Source organism: Fukomys damarensis, unplaced genomic scaffold, assembly GCF_012274545.1.
Source record: "Fukomys damarensis isolate Sample0158 unplaced genomic scaffold, DMR_v1.0_HiC HiC_scaffold_21, whole genome shotgun sequence".
In the NCBI taxonomy this organism is placed as follows: Eukaryota; Metazoa; Chordata; class Mammalia; order Rodentia; family Bathyergidae; genus Fukomys; species Fukomys damarensis.
Genome location: NW_022900933.1, coordinates 5,468,876 through 5,496,759, shown reverse-complemented (window position 1 = coordinate 5,496,759; position 27,884 = coordinate 5,468,876). Strand labels below are relative to the sequence as shown.

The following is a 27,884-nucleotide window of genomic DNA, read 5'->3' as shown; positions in this document are numbered from 1 at the left end:
AAAAGAGATCGTAAATGTGAACTTATAGAATGACCCCAATTATAGCCAAAGACACAGATATGCACACAAAGGACAAAAATAAACACACAACCCCACACAGTGGCAAAAGTCAGCTTCCGCCCACAGAATCTGACACTGCTTGTGAGATATGGGGTAACATTTATTTCTTTGTTCTTCTCAGTATCTCTCAAGGTTTTTCTGGCTATCAGAAGCAAACTAACAACACATGTGTTTCCTCCACGTTTTTCTTACTTTGAAAAACAGAAGATAAGGCATTGGGGGAGATGTAGTTTTAAAAGCTATTTTTGAGAATAATTACTCAAGCGGTGGAAATTAGACAGCAAGCAAGTACAGAAAAGGACCCTCATCTCCTATCGTCCATTATGAAGAGCCACAGGAAACTGTCCTTCTCTCCTAAGGGGACTTTGGCTGCCTGAAGTAACCAGGACATTGTTGGAATGGCGTCCAGAATGAGAATGAACTGGCTCTGGTTTGGGCTCAAGAGTCCCAAGGGTCTGAGTTCTAGTGCACAGGCTCCACTGTTTCTTGGGTGCAGACTGTAGGCCAGGCCCTGGCTGGGGCCTCCATGCCCTCGAATGCATGAGAGCGCACACCCGCTTGCAGACACAGAGACAGAGCCCAGCCCACAGTGTAAGGGCAGCGGAGGGGTCACAGGGTGTCACAGGGACACCGACAGGGCACTTGAACAGCATGGACACTGGGGTGGAATTCAGAAGAAGCTTCTGGGAAGAGCCAGTGCCAGCCTTTAAGAGGAGGACACTGAGGTCGTCCAGAATGGGGACTGCAGGAGGGGTGCTAAGAAGAGGGGACAGCGAAGCATAGGAAGCCAGCAGCATGCAGGGACCACAGAAGGAGATGAGGCATCAAGTGTAAGGCTGAGCGTGGGGCCTCCCTCCCTGCGATCTAACTGCTATTTTCATAATCAGGTGTTCAGAGAAAAAAAGCAAAATTCTAGTTAGGGTGCTTTGTTTGACACCATCCCAAGTCGCCCACAGCTGAGACTGGCAGGGCTTCAGTTCCTATTAATAATCATGGTCACCCACCTACTGGTCTCTGTCAGAATTTTAAGCCCAGTGCCTGCGGTGAAGCAGGTGGCAGCGCTGGAATTTGGCTTGCAAAAGATATGTGGCATATGACAGAACAAGACTGGCCGTGAAAATGCATTGCCCCACTGACAATGTACTCCCTTGGAATTAACCAACCTGCAGGGAACCTTTCACACTTGGTGAATGCCTTTTACAAAGCAGAGACCTAATTCAAGGTTCAAAGAGCAGGGAGAAGACAACCTCTCACCTATAAGCCCACTCGCTGTCTGGGCTATTTCAGAACTGGCATCGCCAGCTGATTGCTAGCCCAATGCTAAAGCAGGCTTCGCAAATCCAACCATGAAGCAACTGGATGAAGCATTTTCCTGCAGGACGCAGGAAGCATTTTTTGGGGGATCCTGCATCAGGGAGGAGCTGCAAGATGGATTAAGGTTGCCGTGAGTCACTTTAGGGAGGGAGGACTTTTCAAACCTCACCCTCAACAGAGACAAGCGAGGTGACTCTTGTCTTTAAAGCTGTGTGTGTAGCCATTTTGGTTTTTCTAAAGTTTGGTTTCCTAAAAACTGAGCCTAAACATCTGCACGGCTTCATCTGAGGCTTTTGGCTCTCTCGAAGGCAAATCTTCCCTAACTTGTGTGGTAAGAAAATGCGGTCCAAAAGACAGGTTTGACCTCAGTTCTAATGCCAAGTGGCCAAGCCCTTTGTCTATCTCTTGCTCCTCTCTTTTGTCTCTGACTCAACTAGCCACAAATCCAAGTCATTAACACAGGATGATGAATGCCTGGAAGAATAAAACCAACCCAGAAATCCCTTTGTCCCCATACCCGCCCGGTGTGAGTTCTAGACACAAAGGTCAGCAGAGCTGGCGCGTGGTAAGGACAGAATCCCTGCTACTGCCCATGCCGGTTCTATTACCCTGCTGCAGCCTGGGCCAGCTCTCTTCCCTGGTCTCAGACCATGGCAGTCACTTCCCTAGGTCACAGAGGACAAAAATAATCCCCTGGACTGACAGGAGCTGTCAGAAATGGGCATCCCTTAAAACTCTGCATTAAAGACTGGTCTTAGGAGCTGAAGCTGACATACGATGCACAAAGGAAAGTTAGAGACCAAGGCTCTAGGTAGATGGATGCGCCAGGCCAAGGCAGTGGGAGCTATCATGTGACTCTACATAAGGAAGGCAACTGCACAGTGACAGCTGAGACTCCAGAGGGGGACTGTGGCCAACACCCCTGGAGATCCATTCAGAGCATTGTGATCTCCTCCCTAGCCTGCTTATGTTGTCAACACTGGGCATCATGCACACTAGCTGGACCCAGCCGGCCCTCCTGGAGTCTCTTTCCCAGAAAGCTCCAACTGAGAGAAACAGGTTTAAATTAGCTTGGGATAGGTACAAAGACAGGAGTAATGTGAATCAGGAAGCTGAGGCTGCCTCGAACACATGGGGTGCAAGTCTGGGTGGATGGACAGACAGATGGGCAGACAGGTGGATATACAGACAGACAGACGAGTAGGTGGGTGAACGGAGAAGATGCATAGAGAAACACAGTCAGTCAGAAAGGGGACATCAGGGAAGGCGAGATGAGAAAAAAACCACCTGGGTTCCTCAAGTCCTTTCAGTCTGACCTCCCTCTAAGAGTCCTGGTCGATTTCTGCCCTTGAGTTCCGTAAGACACCTCTTGTACCTCCAAATCTTTGTTTTCATTCCCTCTCCCTCTCTACTCCCTCTCTCAGGCTTGGGTAGATTTTTTTTTTTTCTGTTGCTACCAGGAAATTCTTAAGTAGACCACACACCAATATCTAATGGTCTAGAAGTTTCCTTAGAAACCAGAAGTTATAATCTAGTCATTGTCTAGAAGTTATTGTCTAGGATAATAACACAGCAATGATCATGTGAGGATTAAGCAGAAGCAGAGTCTCGCACCATGCCTGGCCTGGGAAAGAATCTCAACAGAGAGAAGTGACTGGTAATGTTATGAAGAGGCCAGAGCTAAATCTAGAAGACACATAACCAGCCAAAGTCCCTACTCTCCCAGGGAGCACAGTGCAGGGATGAAGCTTGGGCTCTGAGCCCAGATGCTTGGAAACAGAAGCAGCTCCTCCTGCACTTTTCTCAGTTTTAAAACTCACATGTGCAAAATGAGGGTAATAAGATGACTGAACTCACAAGTTTCTGTGGACTGAACAAGAGAAGCTATAGTTGTGAACAGTGCCTGGAACACAGGAAGTGCTCAAAATATGTTAGCAGGTATTATCAGGACTATCCTTATCGTCATGGCCACCTACACTGTGGCCTCAGCTGCCACTGCTGTCCACCCAGCTGCAGCAGGTACAGGAAGGTCCCTCAGCAGCAATCTTCCATGTGCAGCAGGTGCAGGGAGAGTACCTCCCTTGAAGACCTGGTGGACTGGAACAGGTTTGCCCAACACAAGCAAACAGCAGTAAAGCAGTAGCTGACTCAGCAGCTGCAACAACTTCCCAGTTCTGTGTGAAACAGAAATCTAGAGGGTCTGAGGAGACAGAAGCACTCCCAGGTCAGCTGGTGGGGCATAGCAGCATCGCCATATGGTACTGTATGGTACTGGTCTTGGAAAGAGCTTGTCTGTCCAAGATGTGATCACTAAGCAAGGCCAGACCTAAGTGGCCAAAACACATTAACCAAGGTCTCAGTACCAGTAAGTTTTCTAATTTTCTAACATTGAATGATCACTCACATTCTCTACTTAAGAGCTTCATAATATTATTGTGACTCTCATTACAAAGCAAAAGTGCTCTTCTGTGGACTGTAACATATTACCATGAGATTTTGGAGTAGCGGCTCTCTCCATCAAAAGGTTGACTCATAACCAGACTGAGAAAGATTTCTGTGTGTAAAACAAGAATGCACAGTCCTTATCATTTACAGATGTAAAATTCCTCTGAAGATGTTCCCTTTTGGGAACCAAGGCAGTAAGAAAACAGTCACGATACTCAGGGTTATGGTGGGGCCGAAGACTGCCCTTGGGAATACAATTCACAGAACAGAATAACACAGCTATGAATAATTTAGCTCTTGTTTTAAGGCAACGTTGAGCTGAGAGCCAAATGCATACTTATTTACCCAAATTCTAAGGGCGGCTGTGGAATGATTCCATGTGAATAAAAACCCAGGAAAAACTGCGTGCTACCAGCAGCTGTGTGCAAGAAGAAGGAAACCACCAGTGACCGACAGCATTTTACCGAATTTCTCCTAAGTACCACTTCTTTCTTTTTTTTTTTTTTTTTCTGCCAAAGTTGTCTACAGGGTGAACAGGGAGTTCAGATCAACAGGAAGCAGTGACTGACGTCAAAGAGGTCACGGTGGAAAAGCACCCTTGTGAGGAAATCTGATTGCACCACGTCTAAACTGGAAACCACTTGAACCTAACCACATTAAGCATGATCACAAAGGCTTCAAGGAAGAAACAATGAGAGAGTGTATAATGGCTTCATTTTTTAAAAGCTTATCATTCCGCACAGCCCATAAGATGTCAGAAGTTAATTCAGTCACCTAGCAACCCCTCTGTGAAGCCCCAGGGCAAGAGGCATCCTGTCCGAGCTCCGAGACTGGTCTTTGGAAGGTGAGGTATGGCTTCAATATAACAAACCCTCAGGAACTTGCAGTTCAGAGCTGGAGGGGTGCACAGCTCTGAACAAGTGATCTCCTGGTAATATGGATGCATTATAATCATCTCTTATAAAAAAAAAACCAACTACAAGAAGATTTCCTGGCATATATACCAGACTATGGAAACAAACTAGAGTTAAACACATTGTCAAGCACCCATTAAACAGTAAGCCTGTGTAAATAGTAAACACAATCACCGACGCAGCACAGCGCCCTTTCTGTGGGAACCTCCTTTGGCATCTCTGGTCTACACACATCTTCCCTGTATCACTGTGCTGGGCTACACTGAGGCCCTTGGTCTTGTTTTCCATGGAGGAACTGAAACCCTCCAAGTCAGAGGTGGGGTGGAAGCGATACGCAGTACCTTTAAGGGCACTGAGCAAGGTGCCTGGGTCATGATGAGGTTAGTGGACACCTAGGGAACTAACATAGCAGGAGAACACTTTTGTTTTCTGGTAAGATTTAAACTAGAACTTTAGAAAAGTTTGAACAAACTGCCCAGATTAGGTTTACTTAACCATTTTAAGAAAGCAGAGTGCTAACAAGTGAAGCAGTTGCCTGAAGTGAAAGCAGTTTGTGGGAGAGTTGAGTAAGAGCCAGGTCTGCTGATGCCACGGCTTTTCCCTTCCTAGAGTTTTGGGATTTCTGTTTATTAGAGTGCTTAGCTGTCTACAGTTCAATGTAATTACACAGCAAAATTGAAGGGGAAGTTTTGTTTTCAATGAAAATAACTCAACATAAACCTGACTACCAGAGACAGAGGCTTAAATGTAAAGAGAAACAAACTACGGGAGGCTTTTTGCCTCCACAGAACTGCAGAGTTGAGAGCAGACAAGAAATTTACAAGGTAGTTTAAACTAGATTTAATTTCCCTGTAAGGACCAAGTTATACCTGACAGCCTAATGCAGGGTCCCTTAAACCCCAGGTCACAGACTGGTGACCACAGACTGGTCACAGACTGAAGACCAGGCTGCACAGCAGGAGGTGAGTGTGGGAACGATGCAAGCGGTTCTGCATTTGCAGCAGCGCCCTACTGAAGGCGTTATGGCCCGGCCTCTACATCCTGTCAGGTCAGCAGCGACACCAGATTCTCACAGGAGTGTGAGCTCTGCTGCGAGCCATACACAGACGGGATCAGGTCGAGAGTGCCTCTGAATCAGCCCCAAACCATCCTCCTGTCTGTGGACAAAGTGTCTTCCATGAAACAGTCCCTGATGCCAGAAAAGGGACCACTGCCCTGCAGAACGGTTAAATGAAAAAGAGAAGAAAAAAAAACACTTTCTCTTTTTTTTTTCTACTTTTATCACATAACACTTGATACAATCAGTCATCGAGATCACGACCTTTAACAGTTACACACTATTCCCAAGGCCATTTCTAGCTAGACTTCTGAGTGACTGGAAATTACAGGACATAATAAAGATCACTTTTTTTTTTTTGGTACCGGTCATTGAACTCAGGCCCTTGTGCTTGTGAGGCAGGTGCCGGAACCACTGAGCTAAATCCCTGGCCCATAAAGATCACTTTTTTTTTTTTGGTACCGGTCATTGAACTCAGGCCCTTGTGCTTGTGAGGCAGGTGCCGGAACCACTGAGCTAAATCCCTGGCCCATAAAGATCACTTTTATTAGCCTAGAAAAATGAACCATCTCTGAGGATAGATGATTACTAACTAGGCACAGTTTTTTAATTCTCATTAATCATTTAGACGTCACTATCCTTGGGAGCACCCCCTAGTGGCTGATAAGGGAACCTGAACAATATCTCTGGATCAAAATATTCAACCATACTAAAACTAAGGCTCACAAAGAATATTTCTTAAGTGATTATTCACTTTAAAAAAAAAAGGTCTAGCCACTTAACAGCACGCACAATAAGATTTCTTTTGGGTCATTATTTCCTGTATTGTAATTCTCCTTTTGAAGGTTTTGGGTTAGCACCCAATAGGAATAGGTCCCTTGAAGATACTTACAGATTTCATTTGTACAGGGCTTACAGAATAAAGAATGAAAACACTCTTTCGTTTATTTAGGTCACTTCTCACAAGAGAGACACCTGAACTTTGCAAAATCTGAAGTCATTATTTCATCTCTCCCTCTTACCTGTGCATGAATCAATTAGACATTTTTGCCTTATAGGAGATTTTAGGTTAGTGCTGTCTGATTAGACATTCTGGAATCTGACCAGGAATACTCCACATCTACCTTGAGCTGGCACCTTCCAACGGATTCATCCCTTCCTGCTGGACGGCGATGGTGTACTTGGTAAATAAAGCTCCTGTTTGGAAGGTGCACACCACATGCTGTGTGCAGTTTAGTTTTTCCACTAGAGCCACAACAAACCATTCTCTGGCCCTCTGGCTGAGGAACAAGATCCGGTTCAAGCAAACAACTAACGAGGCCATAATCTCTTCCCAGGCCATTTTGCAATCTGGGCTGGATGCTGATGAAGAAAGATACTTTGTTTGAGCTTATTTTGTAGAGAGACTTTTTAGGGAAGTTTCAGTTGGTTAAATGGAATTCACGTAGCCCCCACAATCTCCAGGGTGAGAGCAGATAACAAGGTGGTGACATCAGTGACCTCATAAGTCAGGTCCAGGGGACAGCTCTGAGTCCTTTAGCAAACTCACTCTTGGTACTTGCTCCCTCTTGCTATGAAACCACTTCTTTCTGGCTCTCTTTTTCTGACCATTTCCCACCCTTCTCTATCATTACTTAGAATTCCTTCTTGCTCTCCTCTCTTCTCTCTATAAACCTGCACTACAATTTCTAAAAACCAAGAGGACACTGATGACATGGAAACTGAACTCCCCATACTGCAGTGTGTTTCTGGGCTTTCCCCAAATTGAACTCATTATATTCTGTTGCCCCCAGGATCCCAACTGGTCAGAGCCCTGGCCAGTCCTCCTAAAAGGTCTTGCTGAGCTCACCTCATTGGTGTTTCTTTGACTCCACTCCCATGGCCTCTGCTTGGGGCAGGAGGTCAACAAGCCACCTGTTCAGCCTCGGTTTTGTTTGTTTTTTTGTTTGGTTTTTTGAGACAGGGTCTCGCTATGCAGTTGAGACTGACCTGGAACTCACTGTGTGACCCAGTCAGCCTCTGTTCTGGATCCACTGCCCCCTCCCACTAGAGACAACCACCAAAGGGAGACTTCCAAAAACTTTGGCAAATCTTACATTGCTTCCTGAATGAAATCTTTTGCTAGCTCCTTACACCTCCATGACTGAGTTTAAGCTCTTCAACAAAAGACACCAGGCTCCTTAGGATTTTGCCTCTTCCCACTTCCATTTGCCTTCTCTTACAATTCTGTAACATGCAGTCCTTTGGGGTTTCCTGAATACATTATACAATTTTAAGCCTTTGTGACTTTGCACTGCAGTCACCTCTGCCTGGGAGGCCGTCCCCTCCTCCTGTGACTCTAGGGGTCCCACGCATTCTTAAAACAAGCCGGGAGATCCCTTCTCTGGAAGCTGGCCCAATCTCCCCAAGGATCAGTTATGGCCTCCTTCCCTCTTTCACACGGTGCTACAATGACCTTTAACTTAGGTGACTGAAGAACAAGTCAACTTTTTGTTTTTCCTTCTATTTTCGGTCCCTGGCACATCGTGTGTGTCCTATAAACATTGACTGAATTGAATTAAACATGCAAGATAAATTTTTTTAAAAAGACCACTCAATAGAGAAGTAGCTGATGTCTATGATGGCTAAGGTCTACTTTTAATTTTTACCGACTCAGTTTGAAGATAGCATTTGAAGTATTTCAAGTTGAACAATTCTGTACATGGAAAGTGAAAGAAAATAGCAATCTGCTTCCCTACAAAGGACATTCACATTGCTTATCTGTGTATATTTCCACACTTTTTGGGAAATGTTTCTTAAAGCATTGCTTATCTCTGTTTGTAAAATCCAGCCACGCGTACCACACTCAAGATGGGTGGGATAGGTCGTCCTGTGACCTCAGGGTGGAAGAGGATAGTTTTCACACAATTCAGTGTGTGTTGGTAAAGTGGAAGTGTAATGATTAAAGCCAAAACAAGAGAAGGTGCATATTTACGCTGCGTGATTTTTTTTAACCTAACCCATTTTAGATACATGCTCAGTGAGCTAATCTGTGGCTCCCTATTGCTGAAGGCCCGAAGTCCCTGCCTTATTTAGCAGCAGGCACAGCACTGAGGAGTACCAGCAGTGCCTGGCCAGCTTGCTCTAAACACTTCTGCTGCCCCCAGCTCGGGGCCCTCTTTCCTGCATGTGCCATCAGGCAGGCACTGCCAGTTGGAATGGGTGCCAACAGGAACCGAGCCTTTCTACATACTCGGGGGAAATCATAATGCTTATATATTTACAAGGATTTGACACACTTTGTTATGGCCCCTATAAGGCAGAAAAGTGATCTCTTAACCTCTTGATTTCTCATACGATGGACAGGTTGCCTGACAGCCATCCAAGGCTGTAGTGTTCAGCCAGGGGAGATTCCTTCCTACAGGAAACACTGGTAAGGTCTGAAAACAATTTTGGTTGTCGCAACTGGAGAGACACGGTGACGAGTAAGGGCTGAGTTGAGGCCAGGGAGGCTGCTTAACATCCTAAAAGGGGGCTGGTATGCATGAGGCCCTCAGTTCAAAACCGGGACCAAAAATAAATAAATAAACAAATAAAATAAAATCATATAGTGCACAGCCCCTGCCCCTGACTGAGAAAGTTTTTCCAACCCACATGTTAGCAGTGGGCACTGCACTATGCAAATAAGTGATTCTTTTTTTCATGGCAAAGGATGAAAAATCATTAGATTACAAACTATTTGACCACTGGTAAGGGTCAAAGAGGCGGGGTAAAGTTAGGAGCAATGTGGATGGAATTTTCTGCTACAGATCTGTCCTGAAGACAAGCAGGAGGAGAAATCCAGCAGATGAGTAGCCCTTCAGACATGCTAGACTTCCAGAAGAGGACCTCAAATGAAACTCCAGGTCAGCACTGCCTGGCTCTCCCTTTTTCTGACCATGTATAACTCAATCCTTTTCACCCCTGGTAATCAGACATTAGTGAGGATGGGCTAGGTTTGCTGTGGGCCCACCCGGTTCCCATTGTGTCACTTTTCCATAGAGAAAACCCAGGAGCCTGTGTTCTGTGCACCCTGGGCACTGGGGAGAGAGAAGCACAGGAACACAGCCAGAGCCACTTCCCCCGGTCTGCCGCACAGAAGCAGAAAAGCATGTCTGGGGTATTGAGGGCGTCTGGCTAGAAGATCTGCACTCTTTTGTTTCGATAGGGAGTTCAGTATTACATCACATTAATGTTTAAAACGTCACACATGACAGGAATGAAACGAAGAGCCTCCCCCCAGAAGAGTGCTAACTTCTCCTTATAACACTCAGGCAGGCAATCAGTCACGACCAGAGGCAGAAGTGGGCAGGAGTGGGCTCAAAATTCAGGGGGCTCTTCTGCTGGACAAACACACTGGACATCAGAAGCAGGGAGGAAAAGAAGCTCCCTGGGTGGCGAGGGAGGAAGAAAGGGCATTCTGCAGCCCTTCGGCACAAAGAGGCAGGTCTACGGCAGGAAAGACGGGGCAGAAGGCAGGAAAGGGAACCTTGCAAAAGAAGGGGAGAATTGGTCTTGATGACACACAGGCTAACAGCGGGTGGCAGGGAGGTGGACAGGGTGACCTTGCAGCCTGGACGGGGAACCAGTGGTGAGCAAACCAGTCTATCCAGCAGGACTTGAAAGATCATGCAAGTAGCACTGGTGAGCAGGGGAAGCAATTGGGGCTGTTGCTCTTCCTGTTTCACCACTTGCTGGGGCAGCAGGAACCCAGGAGCAACTGGAGACAGTGCCAAAGGCTTGGGCTGCCCCCAATAATGCCATCAGACTCAAACTCACTAACCCTTCACAAAAAGGGGCGATTTGTACCTGCAGCTTTAAGACAAGCCCGCTGGGCTTCCTTCCTAGCTCACAGCTGCTCTGAGCCCATCCCAAATGGAAATCCAGCAACCGTCATGGAAATCCATTCCACAGAGGGTCACTCACGAAGTCTATCTAGCACAGTCTGCTCAGGAGCTTCTGCCCCACAAAAGGTCCCATGAAAGGATCAGCTACTCAAGGGTAGGGAATCCCCTCTGCCTGTTCACTCTTGTGAACTCATGCTTGAAGTCTGGTAGCATCTTGCAGGCCTCCATGCCTGGGAGCCAGATGAGAGGACATTTTCTTACCCTCTGCTACAAGCTAACGTGCAGGGTCAGTCCTCTACCCCTCAGGTGGACGCGCTGTTTCTGCCCACCAGAGGTCCTGGGTAGTTTCGCAGCCTGGAAGAGAAGGACATAACCATGGTCCTACCAGTAAGGAAGCAACCGAGGAAAGATCAAGTATTTCCAAATGAGAATAGTTCCAGCCTGTGGCTTCTAACCCAGGTGGCCAGATGTCCACTCTGCTGGATCCTGTCTTCAGGGAGGGGTGCACTTGGCAGCCCCTCACAGGCGTAGTTTCAGGGGCTGCAGGATACCCCAGTGAGTTCAGGCAGGGGACTTGGAGGTGGTGGCTGAGGTACTGCCGAAGAGACGGTGGTTGGTTGTGTTCTCAAGGCCACACTCACTGCACTTCTGTGAAAAGCCAGGCAGCCACACAGCGAGCCCTTCCCAGAACCCAGGGTTCATTTACACATCCTTCTCCTACGCTGTAAGGACCACGCTTGCTACATGGGATCTGCTGTGCACTGCTACTCCGTGGGTCTCGGTCTTCTGCTCCCTCCCAGGCCGAAGGGGAACAGAATCGACTCCTTTCCCTAGCACACGGTGTGCTCCTGCCTGGCTGGCTGTCACTCAGCAGTGTGACGGAGAGGGCGCTCTCCTCACCCTCGGAGCCCGGCTCGGCACTTGGTGTCCCCACACATCACGCTGCTGAGCACAGAGTATCTCTGACTCGTGCATTCAGAGATTCTCAACTATGAGCACCAAGCACTCACCACACAGAAGCTTTCGGTCACAGCACACGGGGCCAAGCTTAACTCTGGAAGGTGTCAGTTATGTCAAAGGAAATCACACACCGACTCCACAGGCATCATACCCAATGCGGAAGCCGTGGCTCTAATGTCAAGGGCCGACAACAAAGCCAGTTACAGCCGAACGACCTCACAGACAGCTCTTCGAGACTCGCGTGTCTCAGTGAATACTTTGGCGGTCTTAGCCAGGAGAAAGAGCCAAAGGAACAACCTGAACTTTGGGTCTTCTTTTCTCCCATTTATCTATGTGGCCCCAGTTAGCAACAGAAATCTCAGGCTGGGTAGCCAGAGAGGACAGAAGCAAAGGTTCCAAGTAGACCCCATCCCTGTAATCCCCAGCCTAGACAGAGACCGTCCCCAGGCCGGCTTCAGCTGAGGTGGGTCCAACGTCTGCTCGCCACTGAGGGGGGAGATCGGTCTGACCCATAATCAGTGACCTAACAGAAAGACGGAACACTGTTAAGAAGCCGAGAACATGCAGAGACTGGAAGGCCGTGTTCTGGCTCATTTTCTATTTTGATCCGAGCCAAAGGCAAACTACAGCAAATGACCCGTAAGCTGACCCAATCGAGTTCGCAGCAGTCACTGCTCAGGGACAGCAGGACGCCTGGCTCCACAGAGCTGAGGGGAAATGTCCTTAGATGCTTCGCAGAAGGCTAAACCCATGTACTATGAAAAACTGCCTTTATTCCTGACTGATCGATCTCACTATCCTTCTTAGCTGTATATATTACAAAAACAAGACATTTCTTGCTTGTGATATAAAGAAATAACCTCCGTGTACCTCTGCTTCCAGACGTTTACAATCAGGTGGAAAACATCTATACCTTCCTGGACTAGTACAGGAGATATTTCATTCCACAGATATTTATGGAGTGCAGTCTGGAGACGGTGGTGAGAGCAGGGGACCTGGAGTGTGGACTGAAGTCTCGGTGATCTATTTTCCTCTGTCATCGCTTCTGCAAAGCTGGCACCGCTCAGGCCCCACGGATGGACTGGCTCTGCTGAGCTAGACCTGGCCCTGCAGCCAGAAGTGCTGTCCAGTTGTTCGGCCACACTGGCCTTCTCCACTCCTAACCATAGTCACAGGGCCTCTTCCCTGGCCTCTGAGCATTAGGGGCGACGGCACAGCAGGGCAAGCCTGCCGTATTCTCCCATCCAGCCTCCAGCAGCCATTGGGACACAGAAGGCCTGCACGCACTGATCTCTGAAGAGGAAAAGCCAGGCTGTACCTCGTGGGGCTCTGGGGGGAGGACAGGGCACTGCCTCCGTGCACACGAGCCTGCGGGCCCTCTGGAGGCCACTGCCACAACATGGGAAGGACACAGACTTGGGTGGAGGAGCTCATCTGGAAAAACCCAAAAGGCAGGGGTACTTCTTAAAGTTGAATGGGCTACTGGGTAAGCCAGAACTGGAATCTGAAGGGCTCCGTGCTGTCTCTCCCCAGAATGCTGAAATGACTAATTCCAGGGCCACAGGACGACCACACTATGTGTCTCTCTTCTCCTTGACCCTTCCCTTCCCTCCCCCTCCCCTCCCGCTTCTCTTTCTCACACACACGCGCACACACATACACTCTTTCTGTGAATATTACCAGGTGGTTTTCCCGCATATGTAAAGTCTTCTGAAATCATACACAGGGTACATATCTGCGTGCCCAGCGAGGGCATTTAGTTCACAAGATTCCTGCACCCCCAGAACTCCAGAACTAGGGAGAGCTCTGGCCTGACAGGGATTCCATCCTCCACACTCACAAGCTGACACTCAGTCCCCTTATCGGCAGCCGGGGGTCCTGAGGAGGGAGCCAGCAGGCAGGAATCCAGTAGAGATAACAGCAAGCGCTCGGGCTCCGTCCTGCACAGGGAGGGGGCTCCATGTTCCGAAGGCCTCTCGGTAAGGCGCTTGAAAACACAAACTCCAGTGACTCCCAGGGATGAGGTACCGCATGGGCTCAGCTCTCTGGCCTGGGAGCAGGCCTGGGCCTCAGGAGTCAAATGTTGGAAAGAGGCAGTTGGCTCCCGAGCTCTGAGTGTCTCATGTTTCTCAGTGGAACCTATGCTCCAACAAACTAGGTCTCCGAACAAAGACTAAAGCATCTGACCAATATCTGCCTTGTCACGCCCCCTTCCTGCTACTCCCCGGTCTTTGTTCACCCGTCTCCCTCTCTCCCCCTTTCCTTCTGTTTCTCTCCCCAGTACTCAGCTGAGACCTCAGCAGGAAAACCGAGTGGAGAGCCCCCTCACCCCAAGTGGTCAGAGACCCAGATTTCAGGCCACAGATGCCAGGAGGCTCAGTTGCTGGCAGTCACTGATGAAGACAGAGTGGAAGCAAATTCAGCTCACAAAGAGTAGAGCGGCAGCCTCTAGGAGACCCGTGTCCAGAGTCCTGAGACAACAAGCGCCCTCCTTGCCTTAATAATGGCTTATTCTTCCCGCCCCCCTGGTTAAGGACATATTAACCCAAAAATTACCAAATTTGACAACTAGAACAAAGGAAAGAAAAACATTCATAGTTGTATTACCTAAGTACTGTACCTATGTCTGTATCTATATCTAGTCTATATCTATATCCATCTATCCTAGTGTTGGGGATCAAATGTGGGGCCTTGTACATGCTACCCAGGCTACCACTAGGCTGCACCCCAGCCCAGTATACTATTTAAGTGCAGCATATCACTATTGCTGAATGCTGAATTTGTTTCTCCTTTTATGAATAATGCAAGCCGAAGCACTCTTGACAGAAAGAACAAAACCAGAGGTGTCACATAATCTGGCTTCACAATCTACCACAAAGCTGTAATTATCAAAACTGCATAATACTGGCATAAAAACAGATGCGTAGACCAATGAAACAGAACACAGGCTGCAGAAATAAGTTCACATATTTATGGCCAACTAATTTTCAACAAAATGGTAAAATCACACAGGGGGGAAGGGAGGGCTCTTCAAAAAGTGGCATTTCTACACAGAGAAGACTAAAACGGGATCCTTATCGTACAGCAGACTCAAAAATCAACTTGATATAGATGAACAACTTCAACGTAAGACTTGAAACTATAAAAGCACTCGAAGAAAATATACAAGAAAAGCTCCATGACACTGGTCTCAGCACTTACTTTTGGAATGTGGCCCCCAAAACTCAGGCAATAAAAGCACAAAGAGACAAATGGGATTGTAATAAGTGTAAAAGCTTCTGCATGGCAAAGGAAACACAGTAAAGAGGCAGGTTGTGGAATAGGAGAAAATATTTGCAAACCATATATCTGATAACGGGTTAATATCCAAAATATCTTTTACTGAGTAAATACTTTGAAGATCATGATACACGCAGTGTAATAACTATTGTTATTTTCTTATTATTTGGTTATGAATTTTTTCATAAAAGAAAAGAAACAAATAACTCAACTGTAAGGAAACTCACCCGACTTTTAAAAAATGGGCAAAAGATCTGAACAGACATTTCTTAGAAAATGACATCCAAACAATCACCAGAAGCTGGGCGTGGTGGTATATATCTGTAATCCCAGCACTGTAGGAGTCTGAGGCAGGAGGATTACCAACTCGAGCCCAGCCCAGGCAACTTAGTGACTTGGTGAGATCCCACCTCGTGAATGAACGAACAGAGCTGGGGGCATCGTTCCGTTCAAAGACCCTGAGTCCACCAGCACCACCGCCACCAAAGCAAAAGAGGTACATCAAAGCATACTTCACAACATCGAGTGTCCCCGAAAGCAAATTAAAGCCACAAGATAGCATCTCACACCTGTCAGACGGCTACTGAAAAAGATGAACGCCGGCAAGGGTCTGCAGTGGTGGGGAGAAAAGGAGGAACCTGGACCCCGCTGACTGGCGTGCAACTGTGCAGTCAGTGAGAGCAACAGCACGGGCCCTGCGAAGAGTCCAAAGGAGATGAGCGCATCATCCCGCGGTTCTAACACTGGGCCTACGTCCGGAAGGGGAGAGCAGCGTGCTGCAGAGACAGCGGCACTCCCTCGTTCACCGTAGTGCTGGTACTAATGCGGGTGAGTGGGAGCACAGAGAAAGTGCAGGATACACATGTACAGTGACACGCTCGCCTTGGAAAGGGAGGAAGTGCTGGAATCCGTACCACGACAGATAAACTGGAGGACGCCATCATCCCCGAGATAAGCCCGACACCAGATGATCTCTCTCATACGCACAGCCGAAAAGTCAAACTCGTAAGAGCAGAGACTAGAGTGGGAGTTACCTGGGGCTGGGAGTGGGAGGATCCGGGAGAGGTCAGTCAGACAAACAAACAAATGACGCACCGACAAGCACCTTTATGCTGACTGCTTATTCTGTATACTGTTTCTGCAGGCTGGACTATCAGAAATAAAAGCAACAGCTCTAACAATACAAATTTTTTATGAGTCTTTAAATGATCAGATTATTCACAAAATCTTGGGACTTGCAATGCCATCTGAAATGTCTAAGGATGCCGCCTTAACTGTACAACTGCAAGCAATATATGTGATTATGAAAAAAGGTAGGGAAACATGTATGAGTTTCTGAACCCATGTAGAAAACATGATCTATCATCCAATGTTTGAGATTTGCTTATTGTTTTCTTTTTGCCAATACAACGGGGGCTCCAAAATGCCTGCTTCGTGGGTGTTCACCGCCGCCTCCACGTGGGGGTACCCGAGGCATTTGTCCCTGATACGGCGTTACGCGTTCCCATCCCAGGAAGCCTGCTTTCCTTTTAAATCCTGAGGACTATAAGTCTCCCAGGAATTTCAGGGTCAGCTCAAGCCGTTTAGATGCGGGGAAAAGAGGACACAACAAACTCAGGGCTTGCCCTGCTCCCCTCTCAGCTGGCTGCAGGAGACTGGACAGGTGCCGAGAGCACCGCGCAGTCCCCAGCCAGGGCCCTTCCCCGGGCTCCAGTAGCGCATTTCACGGGGCGCGATGTGAGGGCCCGCCCTGGGCTCCCGGGTAAGCTCTCCAGGGCGGTGCTGCAGGTCAGCGTCTCAGCGGTCAGCCACGGCCGGTGGAACTGGGCAGCCTGAAAGTCCCTACGTACTCTGCTGTAGCTTCTCAGAGCAACTAATGTGCTCTGCCCTGCAGAGCTGACTTTATAATGGGAAGCAGGGCCAGGTGCTGAGGGTTTCCTGCAGACGGGCACAGTGAACACCTGCCTTTTAGACTGCGGAGTCTGAAACGAGCCTCAGAAGGCAAAATGAAAAGGAGAAAAACTCTTGCGACTCTAAGTTGGTTCCCGCCCTTCACTTATCCTCTAAACTAAGGCAGGGGCGCATTCCCTCTATCCTTTGTTTCAGACGTGTACTGCAATCCACGAATTTTAACCTCCAGTGGTAGTTCCTTGTGTATTTCTCTGGTTGCAAGATTAAAAAAATCACTTTGCAGGAACCACTGCCCTCTTGTGGCCAAGCATCAAACTTTCAATAGAAAAAAAAGACTTCAATGTTATTACAGGCTGCTGAACGCGGGGAATTCCACGTGGCCATTAAAACTATAATAAACTGCGTATGTATTTTGCTGGAACATTATGCATTACATATTCTACAGTCACTTGGCCCCCAAACTGTTCCAGGTTGATTTCTTGTTTTCTACCACGACACGATTTAATTCTGGGTGAGAATGCTGCCTGTACAAAATCAGGGACTTCTCTTTTGTAAGCGAAAGGCCTTTGGGGTTGACTTGAGACACTTCTTGGTTTGCTTCATCTGCAGTAACTTGGGACAAAACTGCTGCATGTTCAGACTAAGATCATTAAATTCTATTTGACCTAACCTAAGGGACAGAGCCTGAGATCCGGGCGTTTGGCCAGGATCACCTTCCAGATGCTCTTCTCGAGCCCACAGCTATAACCCCACTGCTCTCCATGAAAACAGCAGATGGAAGCATCCAGGGGCTGGGGCAGAGCTGTGTGTGGACGATGTGTGGAGCACAAAACAGAGTGCAGAGGGCAGGGACAAGCGGAGCTCCAAAAGAACCGAAGGCCAGAGATGGGAAACAGCGAATCAGGGACGAGGCGGTGGGCCATCATGGGCTCCAGGCCACCAGGAGCCAGTGAGCACCCTGACGGAGAGGACGGCCTCACGGAGCCCGGACCCTAGGGAAAGGGTGCAAAGTGAGGCCCAAGAGGCCGTTTGTTGCCTCCCCAGACGCCGATGCCCCAGAGGAGCCCGTGCTGCACACGCCTTCAAATGTGCCCTCCTGTCTCGTTTCCAGCCTTCCCTGCCCAGCTGTGCTCCAGGCCGTACACACAGAGCACTCCAGCAAAAACGTCAGTGCACACACGCTCTGGCCAGGTACTGCCGCGTCTAATAACAGAAACACTGGCACAAGCAGGCGGAGATAAAAGCACGGGGGCTTAGGGCACCACTGACCGAAATAAAGCCTCAGGTACACTGAATCTATGGCGACAGAGGGCAGGTAAAACAAACGGCAACATCGCTTCTTGGCCTTTGGGCTAAGATCAAGGGCAAATAAACCGTGACGTGCTCTCTACGGGGAACACTAAGCAGCCATTACAATGAGTCAGACAGGTGTGCAACAATCCAAGTCAATCTCCAAAATATACTCACATATTTTTCAAGTTAGAGATAGAATCACAGTCAAAACATACGACTATTTGTGCTTTCAAAGGAGAAATATGCATGCATATATGTGGTATGCATATGTGCTTTATGTACAAAGGTTCATCTGAAAGGCTACACGTGAAACTAATGTAAATTGCTTCTTTCGGAGAGAGGATGTGGGGAATACTGAGAGACAGCACTGGGCAGCTGTGCTCATGCCGTGTCCCGCCCAGCCCCAGGTCCGCAGAAGTGCCACCTCCCCTGCATGGCATTTTAGCTTCTCGCTCTCTGCCTAGCTAATTCGAACTCACTTCCGCTTCCCGTGGAAACGTGCCACCTCCGCGCGTCTCGCCGATAAGATGCCCCCCCTTCCACAGTCCCCTCTGCTTCCCTGGCGGTGTCACAGCCAAGGCAAGGGCCCAGAATTCACTCGCCCAGAGCCCTCCTGATACAAGGAAACCCTAGCTCACCTGTCCCAACCGTGGTCTCCTCTCTAGCGGCATTTCCTCTCGCCACTCAGAGTCCAACGCTCAGCAGGCAGTGCGGTGCCCTCCCCAGGGACAGACCGGGCCTGCTGTGTGCCAGTCACAGCATGGCTTATCTTGCTAGATACGTGCCCTTCCGGCCTCCTTTGCCCCTAAGAGCTGATCTAAGTCTAGGAAAAATCTACTACGATAAAGGAGAGTGACCCAAGCTGTATGCTTGCTGCTTTCCATGCTGCCACATAAAGGTGTGATATCTAAAGATGTAACAAACACCCTGAGATCCAAGACATATCCGGTGTCACTGGGCAACAAATCCAATCCCAGAGATGTCAGCACCGAACTTCTTACTGTGTGAAGCAATAAGAACGAAGTTGGCACTTAGAAGCTAACCTATCCTGCTTATTACTTATAACACTGTTGGTTGGGTAATCCATTAACTGAGGCCAAAAGGATTCCTAATGGCTCTTCCCACTACAGGTCGACACGTTCAAACTCAAGATCAGCCTATGCTATGGAGCAAAGGGTCTTTGTTTGAGGCCGGGAGCAATGTCTTGGGACATAGCAAATCAAGGTTCCCTCTCTCTAAGTCCTCTCAGACCCGTCTGTGCTCTTGTCCAAAACAGTCTAAAATTGAGAAGCAGAATCATGCCCAAATTCACTAAGACAATTGGCCCACGACGCTCTATTCTTTGACCTCTGTGACCATGATTCTGCTAGAGGAGATGTAAATACAAAGACCTTTTCATTCCTAGGCCCCATATTTGTAGTGAACCTTGCACAGGACAGCCTGGTGGAAGAAGGGATGATTCTCTAGTTCACAGCTGTTTCAGAGCTCAATGGCAGCTGCCAATCGCCCCATGTGGGCAGACTGTGGAAGCCTATTCCAAACACTTTTCTGATGTTCAACTGTATGAAATCTTCAGCACCGTATCACAGCTCCTCAACAAAGATGGCCACTAAGGCAGTGATCGTGAGCCCCACTCACCAGAGTCTGGAAGCAGCAGAACAACTGGGTGAGGAAGGGGTGATTGCGGGCCAAGGACAGGATCCTCTTTTCAGTCATGGTACACTCCACGTCGTCGTCCTGCAGGATCACGTCCTTCTTCAGCACCTTCACGGCATACAGCTCTCCTGTTTCTTTTATCCTTGCAAGCATCACCTAGGACAAGATGAGGGAGCTCGAGGGGAGGCTCTCTGGGGTTCATAGGCTGCAGGCACACGTGAGAAACGTAGGTATGCACACCCACACGCACACGCACACGCACACACCCACACTTCTCAAGCTTGATGCAATCAGACAGTCACAGCAAGACTCACCTTCCCAAAACTCCCTTTCCCCAGCACGCGGATAAACTCAAAGTCGTTGATGCCGAGTCTGTTGGAAGAATTCATCCCAACACCATTGCCTTCTTTGCTGCCCTCCTTTCCCTGTCGTCTTAGTGTCGATCTGGAAACGAGTTTCTGCAAAGAGGAGAAGGAAGTCGAGTCAGAAATGGCAGTGTGACTACGAAGGATGGACGGGTGCAGAAGACCCTCCTAAGTGCGAACAGTCTCACCCCGCAGCTATCACACAAGAGGAAAGGTCAGTGTGGCTCGGAGATCAGATTGTACAACTCAGAACTGCCTCGGCATCCGCTTCCGTTCTGTTCCTACTGCTGGGTGAAAAAAAAGCACTGTAAAATACATCCACGCTGAGGAGTAGAGCTTGTGCTGAAAGGGAGGGGTAAGGAAACAGCAATGCCTTCGTTTGGTCCCTCTGATTTCCTCAGCAGTGGCTTCCCACAGGGAAGTCGGATTCTAGGAGCGCCCTCTAGTGGCCACTTTGTGAGACGAGTGGTTTTCAAGTTTGCTTGGAGAATCAAGTACCAGAATCATAACCAGGACACGAGGAAAAAGCAATGTTCTTTATAAGGAATTTTAAATTATATAAGAAATAAAAACTCAATTAAAAATTGGAAAAATTACCCAAAGCATGAAAAATAAATTTTTACATACCTAAACCAGGAGTCTGGTAAGAGTTTAGGCATATACTGTTCATACGTAAAAAATATATACATACGTTAATAACACACAGAGATGTATGTCTTTACTCTTAAGTTTTTAAATATACAGTTAATGCTTTATAACATACATTTTAACTTAAAATTAGACATGTATGTTTTTCCTATCTGTATCTTTGGAGAGCATGAGGATTTTTGTTCTCATTTTGTGTGTGTGCTTGTGCGCGCGCGTGTGTATATGTGTGTGTGTGAGGCCTTTACACATGCTGTGTAAGAGCTCTGTCACCGAGATACACTCCCAGCTCAAGAGCAGCAGTTTTAATGGCTTTTCCATATTCCTTTTGGATACTCCGTTTACTTACTAAATCCCTTGCTACTGGAAGTGCTGGTCAGCTGTTATTTATATTACTTCCACCACTGGGAGCGTATTTGAAGGCAAACCTTCAAAAAGGGAAATGGAGAGTTCAGGCTGTGAAGGAAGCTGCCTGCATTCAAAGGACGGCTCCGCAACCAACCCAGCCTCGACCTCCAGCAGGTTTACCTTACCCTGCCTTGGTCCCCCTTCTGCCAGGGGAGACTGCAGCATCTGCCACCCACATTATGGTGCGGAGCAGAGGGACACAAGGCACCCAAGCTGCTTAGACTGGTGCCTGCCACATCGATGCACTTTTGCTGTTATCACTGCCCTCATCTATTTTCCCAGGGTGACTTTTTGGAAATACCATTCTTCGAGGCACAGTGTTAACTCTGAAGGCATCTGATGCGCCGCAGAAGTGCACCCTACAGAGGGGCCATCTGCACCCTCAGCAGCACCACAGGGGTCCCGTGTCGCCACCCCACCCTGAGCAGCAAAGCGGCTCTGGGTCCCCCGTGCCTTCACAGCAAGGAAGGTAACTTTTGCAGGTCCCACCGTGGTGCATTTAACACACAAGCTACCACGAGATAACAGATCAAACATCTAATGACCCGAAGCTGTTCGCCTTTTAGCAAAAAACAAAACCAAACAACGAAAAGCTGATCTTAGCAACAAACTAACTGTGCAGCAGCCTGAAACTTCAAGGATTTTACTTACTTAAAGCTGTAAAATATTGACAGCAAGATATAAAACAGACCATCTAAAAATCCGGTGCTTTTAATAGTTCCTTTTCTACCCCTCTCATCACACTTTTTTCAAAGACAGAAAAATGGTACCAGTTTAAATTTCACTTCCTCTCCTTGCGTAATTCCTGTGGGTGGACTAGCAGTGTCTAGAAAATTCTAAGCCAATGTTTCTGTCTTTTTCTTTTAACACATTCTTCTCTTTTTCTTAGACTTAACGCTCCCCCTTTTTAATGCTGCAATGTCAAATAACAGGTAATTTTGGTTTTCCCTCTATCAAATATCATAATATGAAAGATACTTGGTTCGAACGACCAGGGGCACTCCCATTCCTGACCTATCTGTTCCCACCATATTTTAGAAGCCTGGGCTCAGGCCAAAATCCTTCATCTCCCTCTTGAAGAACAACTGTCCTATCTATCAGAAATCCCTCTCACCATTAAGCATCTTCCCTGCCTACCCTCCAAGACAGACAGACCGACCGGGACTTTCTCCCATGCCTCCCTGGAATCCACAACACATTGTCAGTACAAGTCCCTACTTAGTGAGCAGGAGCTTTTCAGTAAAAAGGAAACGAAGTGGACAGTGCTCTCTTTTCTAAGTTATCAAGAACCTCTCAGTGACTGCATTTCTCTTCCTATGAGCCCAGACGCTGTTTGGCAGATTAGTCTAGAATCCTCCCCCACCAGGTCTGAAACTCCACCTCACAGATCGCACAGCCCACAGCATGGCTGCTCCTAGCTCTTGCCAACTCTGGTCAGGAAGACAGAGACAAGAGCTGGCAGGCGAAGAAGATGGAGAAAGCTCAGGAGACTGCCCGACAAACCATGTCCAGAGCAATGACCCAACTCCACCCAGTTGCAGGAGCCCAGAGGAAGGAACTCTTGCCTGCTGCGGAAGGCAGGAAATAAATTCACTATTCTTAAACAAAAACGGTGGAACCGCCAATTTCTGGGAGATCTTCAAGTTCAACCTTGATAGAGATAAGAAAGCTGGAGTCTATGGTTCCTGCTCAACTGTCCTGCCCAGTCCCCAGCCAGGGACACAGCCCAGGCCTCTGGATTCTAAGATTTTTACCAGATTATACTGAGACAAAGCCAATTTTTAAAAGTAATGTAAAAGAAGAAGAAACAACCTTCCTCCTGCTTCCTGGTATCAGCATGCTCATTATTTCTTGTCATACAGTAACTGCAGCATAGATTCTTTGTGGAACACATATTTCTTTAAAATGCAACACATTTTACTGCATTTGCTGGTATTAGAAACACTGAGGGTGCCTCACGTTCTCACGCGGCCTTGCTACAACTGCACAACATTTAAATTACAATCCTCGAGAAGAAGCAAAATCTCACCGAGGTGGGAGAGATGTTTCCGGGCTGCAGGCCCATCCCCGCCAGGGTCTTGGCCAGCTCCACCGCATTCACCCCGCAGTTAGGGGCCACGTTGGCCTGACACCGAATGTGCACATTCATTTTACAAACTGCAGGAAGAGGGACAGAGAGTCGGTATTCAGAAAAGATCTAAGTCGACACGTGCTGCAACACAGAAATTTAAGAATCTGAGAATTATACAGGTGACACAGTGTCATCTCATACAATTAAACATACTTGTAAGATTTCCTTACATTTTATCTATGGGACATGATCAGATTTTTTTAAAATTTAATACAGTAAAAGACACACTGCTACCAGTCTCCCTAAAAATATTCTCCCTTGTTGGGGATGTAGCTCAGCGGTGCTGCACCTGTCTGGTAAGCGCAAGGTTCTGAGTTAGCTCCTCACTGCTGAGAAGAATAAACAAGCAAACAAACACACCTCCCTCACTTTGAACGCATTTATCCCACTGTTCTTGCCAGCTTCTGAAGCAGCTCTGGAGTCCTTTTCGGCGTGTCTTTTGTTGCACTGCCATGGCTGCCTTGATGTCCTGACCCAACTCAAAACATTTACCTTTCGTGGCCATTCTGACTTTGGGAGAGAAGCCAGAAGACACAAGGTCCCAGACCGAGTGAACGAGGTGGGTGAGGACCTACTGTAAACTTTCATAAGCTGCCTTTCCATGGGATGTCCCTCGTCAGGAGCATTCATATATTTCTTTTTTTTTCTTCTTCTCATTGAGTTTACTGATTGGTGCATTTTCGGTATACAGTACAGTAACATTCATCATTGGGCTCTTGAACCTTTACATGACAGAACATTCATATACTTCTGATCACACCTTGCGGAGACGTCCTGAGAGGGCTTCCAGAACCGCTTCAGGAAGTGGCAAGAACAGTCGAAGAGTGGGCTCAAAGAGAGGAGCAGTTTCGAGGGGGATAAATGGCAATCTTCTGCTGGAATAAACTGTATTTAACCATCCACCATGTATCTCGGACCACCCTCGTATTTCTGTTTTGTGCAGAAGCAGAAATCCTGGCACAATAAAGGCTCACAGATTTCAAGTCATCTTTTTCACCATGACTTAATGAAATGCGTTCACCTAAATCACCCGTACCTGTCACTGCCAACTCAACAGCATGATCCAAAATGAAGATTAAAATGTTCATCATGGTGACGATTCGGTCAATTACATAACAAAGACTCAACTGACTATTCTGTCTCTCTCAGCAGTGAAATAAAGGGTGGCCGCCTAAATGCCACAGAAAGATCACGGTTCACACAGGGTGGAGATGTTTCTGAGAGAACAGCTGCCGAGGAGTGCTTTCTTTCTCAGTACTGTTGTGGTTGGGTGGCTCTCAGAGCAGAAAGGCATCCTGTGGGGCTGTGGTTCTCAGGGTTTGCAGCCCGTGGTTCTGCCTCACGGGGGAAGAAAACGCAACTTTTAAATGTTTGAAGGCCTGGGTAAAGGGCAGTCTTAAGAAGTCAGCAAAGCAAGGGAAGCTCTGTGTGCTCAGGAAACAACTTAGGACCACGGAGGCCCCGAGGTTTAACCCGCAGAGATAAATCCTGATGCAGATTCCTGATGTGGGCCCTGCTGGAGGGAGGCAGAACTGGAGCAGTGTGCAAAACAATGTCTGTTTCACGGAGTCGGTCCAGCTCTGGGAGCACACACTATCCAGCTTTTGTGGGGCCCAAATCTGTGGGATTCGGGAACCCTTCTTTTAGAAAAAAGAACAGAACACCAAGTGCAGAAGGGTCCTGAAGCTTTAGCTTCATTAGCTTCACGGGAAATTTATTTCTCAGGAAGACTGGCACAGAGACACACAAGCTGGCATTGGCCTTTCAAAGCCACCACGTGACAAAAGTGAATGTCGCTGCAGGTGTGCTTCCTGCCCTCAGGACATCAGGAGGGACAAGAACCACACATGTGAGCGTGAGCACAGCTCTGCACTCCAAAAACAACCTCACGAAAGCACAAAGTGCCTTTCAGGGTGGACACCACACCAAGTGAGACCATCAGGAACCACGTGAACCAAAAGCTACATGTGCTTGGGCTGTTGTTTCAGTTGTACGAAAAAAAGAAACAATAGTGTTTGAGAGGGAGAAGGGATTTGCTGTTATAAAAGACAAGTGGGTTCTCCTGACGGAAGCAGGCTGGTAGGTCCAGGTGGTCCAGGGGTGTTGGCTGCTTGCACACACACTGCTCCACTTCCTCTGTCACTCTTCCGCTCAAGCGCACCGGACACGGCTGGATCACTGCCTCTCAGTGGGAAACAGCTCAAGGCCAATAGTTCCTCAACTCTTAGGAGGCCAGGGTCAGCTCTCACCCCCTCAGGCCTGAGCTCCACACAGCACCGGGCACAGTCAGGGAGTTCTAAGCCCACCACCAAAGCACCACTGCTCTTTAACCCCCTCCCGCCTCCAACCGCAATAGCAGCACCCCCGGGAAGGCCCAGGGCAGCCCCATGTGCTCTGACACCTCACTCCACGCCTATTTGAGTTGAGGGCACCAGCCCAGCCTCCCACCAGTCCCAGCTCATGACCCAACCTTCTCTTTTGGCCGTGTGACCTCTGCCATCTCTGAGCAACAGCCCACCTTTTTCTCTTTCCAATACCAATTGTATAGCACAAGGCCTCATCTGCACTCAACAAAACACAGATGTTATTTAGCGGGCTAGATCACGGGGTTGAACATAGGACTTTATGTTCAGTAGTCAACTGGGGGTCAGATGGAATTCTCTTTACGTGCCCGATAAGAGACATATAAATACAAAACTACTAAGATGTTCTCATAAATACGTCTACAACTATCCGTCCTAGTTCTGATGTGAGCCCACAGAAACCCACAGGCGAGGGGCACGGTGAGCCCGTACAGAAGTGGGTACCCAGCACCTCACTTTTACACTGAAGTCCTTGTCGCATTATCCCCCAGAGCAGGGAGCCACAGTGATCACAGAAGGTTGGCACTTTGTAGTTGTGGATGCTGAACTTGTGTGGGATGTTGATTCCAAACCTCTGCTCGGCAATCTGGAAAGCGAAAGAAACACCAGAGGACAAGAGCTACAATTTCCTATCAATAGCCTTGATAAAAACGAAAACAGGAGCCACCAGGGGCAAAGTGTCACTATGACACCCGAGTCGAACATATTTCTTTACTCGACTCAGTGCTGGTGAATTTCTCAGACTCAGGGCATCAGCTCATGCACAAGACGTGACAGAAACGAAGGGCACATGTTACTTCATAGGAAGAGAGAAACAGAAGTTAAGATTTTAGGGCTGGGGATTTAGCTCATTGGTTCTGCTGCCTGCCTGCCTTGCAAGCGCAAGAGCCCGAGCTCCATCCCTGGTACAAAAAAAAAAAAAAAAAAAAAAAAAAAAAAAAAAAAAGAGAGAGAGAGAGAGAGAAAGAAAAAGAAAAGAAATGAAGGTTTTAATTTCATCTTTTATATGCAGGCCATAATTCTCTCCCTGCTGAGTCCCTCACACTCACACTTACTTCCTTGAATCTTTGACAGCAAGATGAAATGGGTCTTTTATATACTAACACTGTATCATGGAAACAAAAGCAGGCATGCAGAACACACAGAATACAGAAGGAAGTCTGTCCGAGTCTGTCCTGAAGCGCTAACAAGTCACCCTCTCCAGCCTCTGCCTGGCACTTACATTCTGACCCCAAGGTCCTGGTATGATCGCAATGCTGTTTCCAGCAAGGGAATGACACCAGCCACATACTCTACTCTCTGCCTCACAATGTGAAGCAATATCACTAGCTCCATCCCTGATGGGGAGACTGTGCTGGTCTTTTTCAGAAATCTATGATTCAAACCTCTCTGTACATTTGCTCTTTAGGGGTCCTGCAGGTGCACTGTGAACAACCCCTGAATTCACAGCCAGACTTTCAAAGGCATTTGCAAATCTACTGAGTGAGTGATCAGTGTCACCAACACCTGCCCCACCTGCATTCTCCCGCCAGAATTCGAAACGTGTGCCCATCGCAGAACACTGAGATGTGAGCAGCAATAATGAAGTTCTAGCTTTTATGCAAAGCTATATATCCCCTCCCCCGATTTCTTAAGAGGCCGGGGAAGCCAATGGCCTTTACGTGGAAAGCATACAGCTAACAATATACCTGTCATTTAATCCCCACAAATACTCATGAGGGAAGCATGGAGCCTAGTTTCAGACAGAGGCACTGAGAGACTGTGGGCCCATCCTGAGCTCAGAGAGAAGACCATGTATGGCAGTAAGACCCAGCACCCCACCCCGGGGGCCAGGTGTCTTCCTCCACCAGCGTCTCCTCCCACAGGAGTAGCACCAACCCATAGAATGTGTGCCCAGTGGACCACTCTGGTGGCACCACAAGGCAAGGCCTGCCCACAGAAGAGCAGAAGTGTTAAATGCTATGATACAAAGAGGGACAGAAATTTCCATTGTGATACCACATGGGCTTCAAGGACGTGAAAGAGGGGAGAACAGCGCGGAGGGAGGAAGGGAGAAAGGAGAGCACAGACACAGACACACACACACACACACACACACACACAGAGACACACACAGACACACACACACAGACACAGACACACACACACACAGACACAGACAGACACACACACAGACACACACACAGAGAACTGCTGCTGACAGCAAACTAATATCCAC

General features: G+C 47.9%; 1 protein-coding gene across 2 annotated transcripts in view; it reads right to left on the bottom strand.

Moving 5' to 3' along the window:
- Positions 1-27,884, bottom strand: part of Prkch (protein kinase C eta) — a 204,188-nt gene that overhangs the window by 61,960 nt on the left and 114,344 nt on the right. For both annotated transcript variants that reach the window (XM_010605735.1, XM_033766702.1), the window contains exons 6-9: positions 26,123-26,252; positions 23,202-23,329; positions 20,069-20,212; positions 19,737-19,910 (exon numbers count right to left, since the gene is read on the bottom strand). In XM_010605735.1, the coding sequence (XP_010604037.1) occupies positions 19,737-19,910; positions 20,069-20,212; positions 23,202-23,329; positions 26,123-26,252 (576 nt within the window). The remainder of the gene's footprint in view (positions 1-19,736; positions 19,911-20,068; positions 20,213-23,201; positions 23,330-26,122; positions 26,253-27,884) is intronic.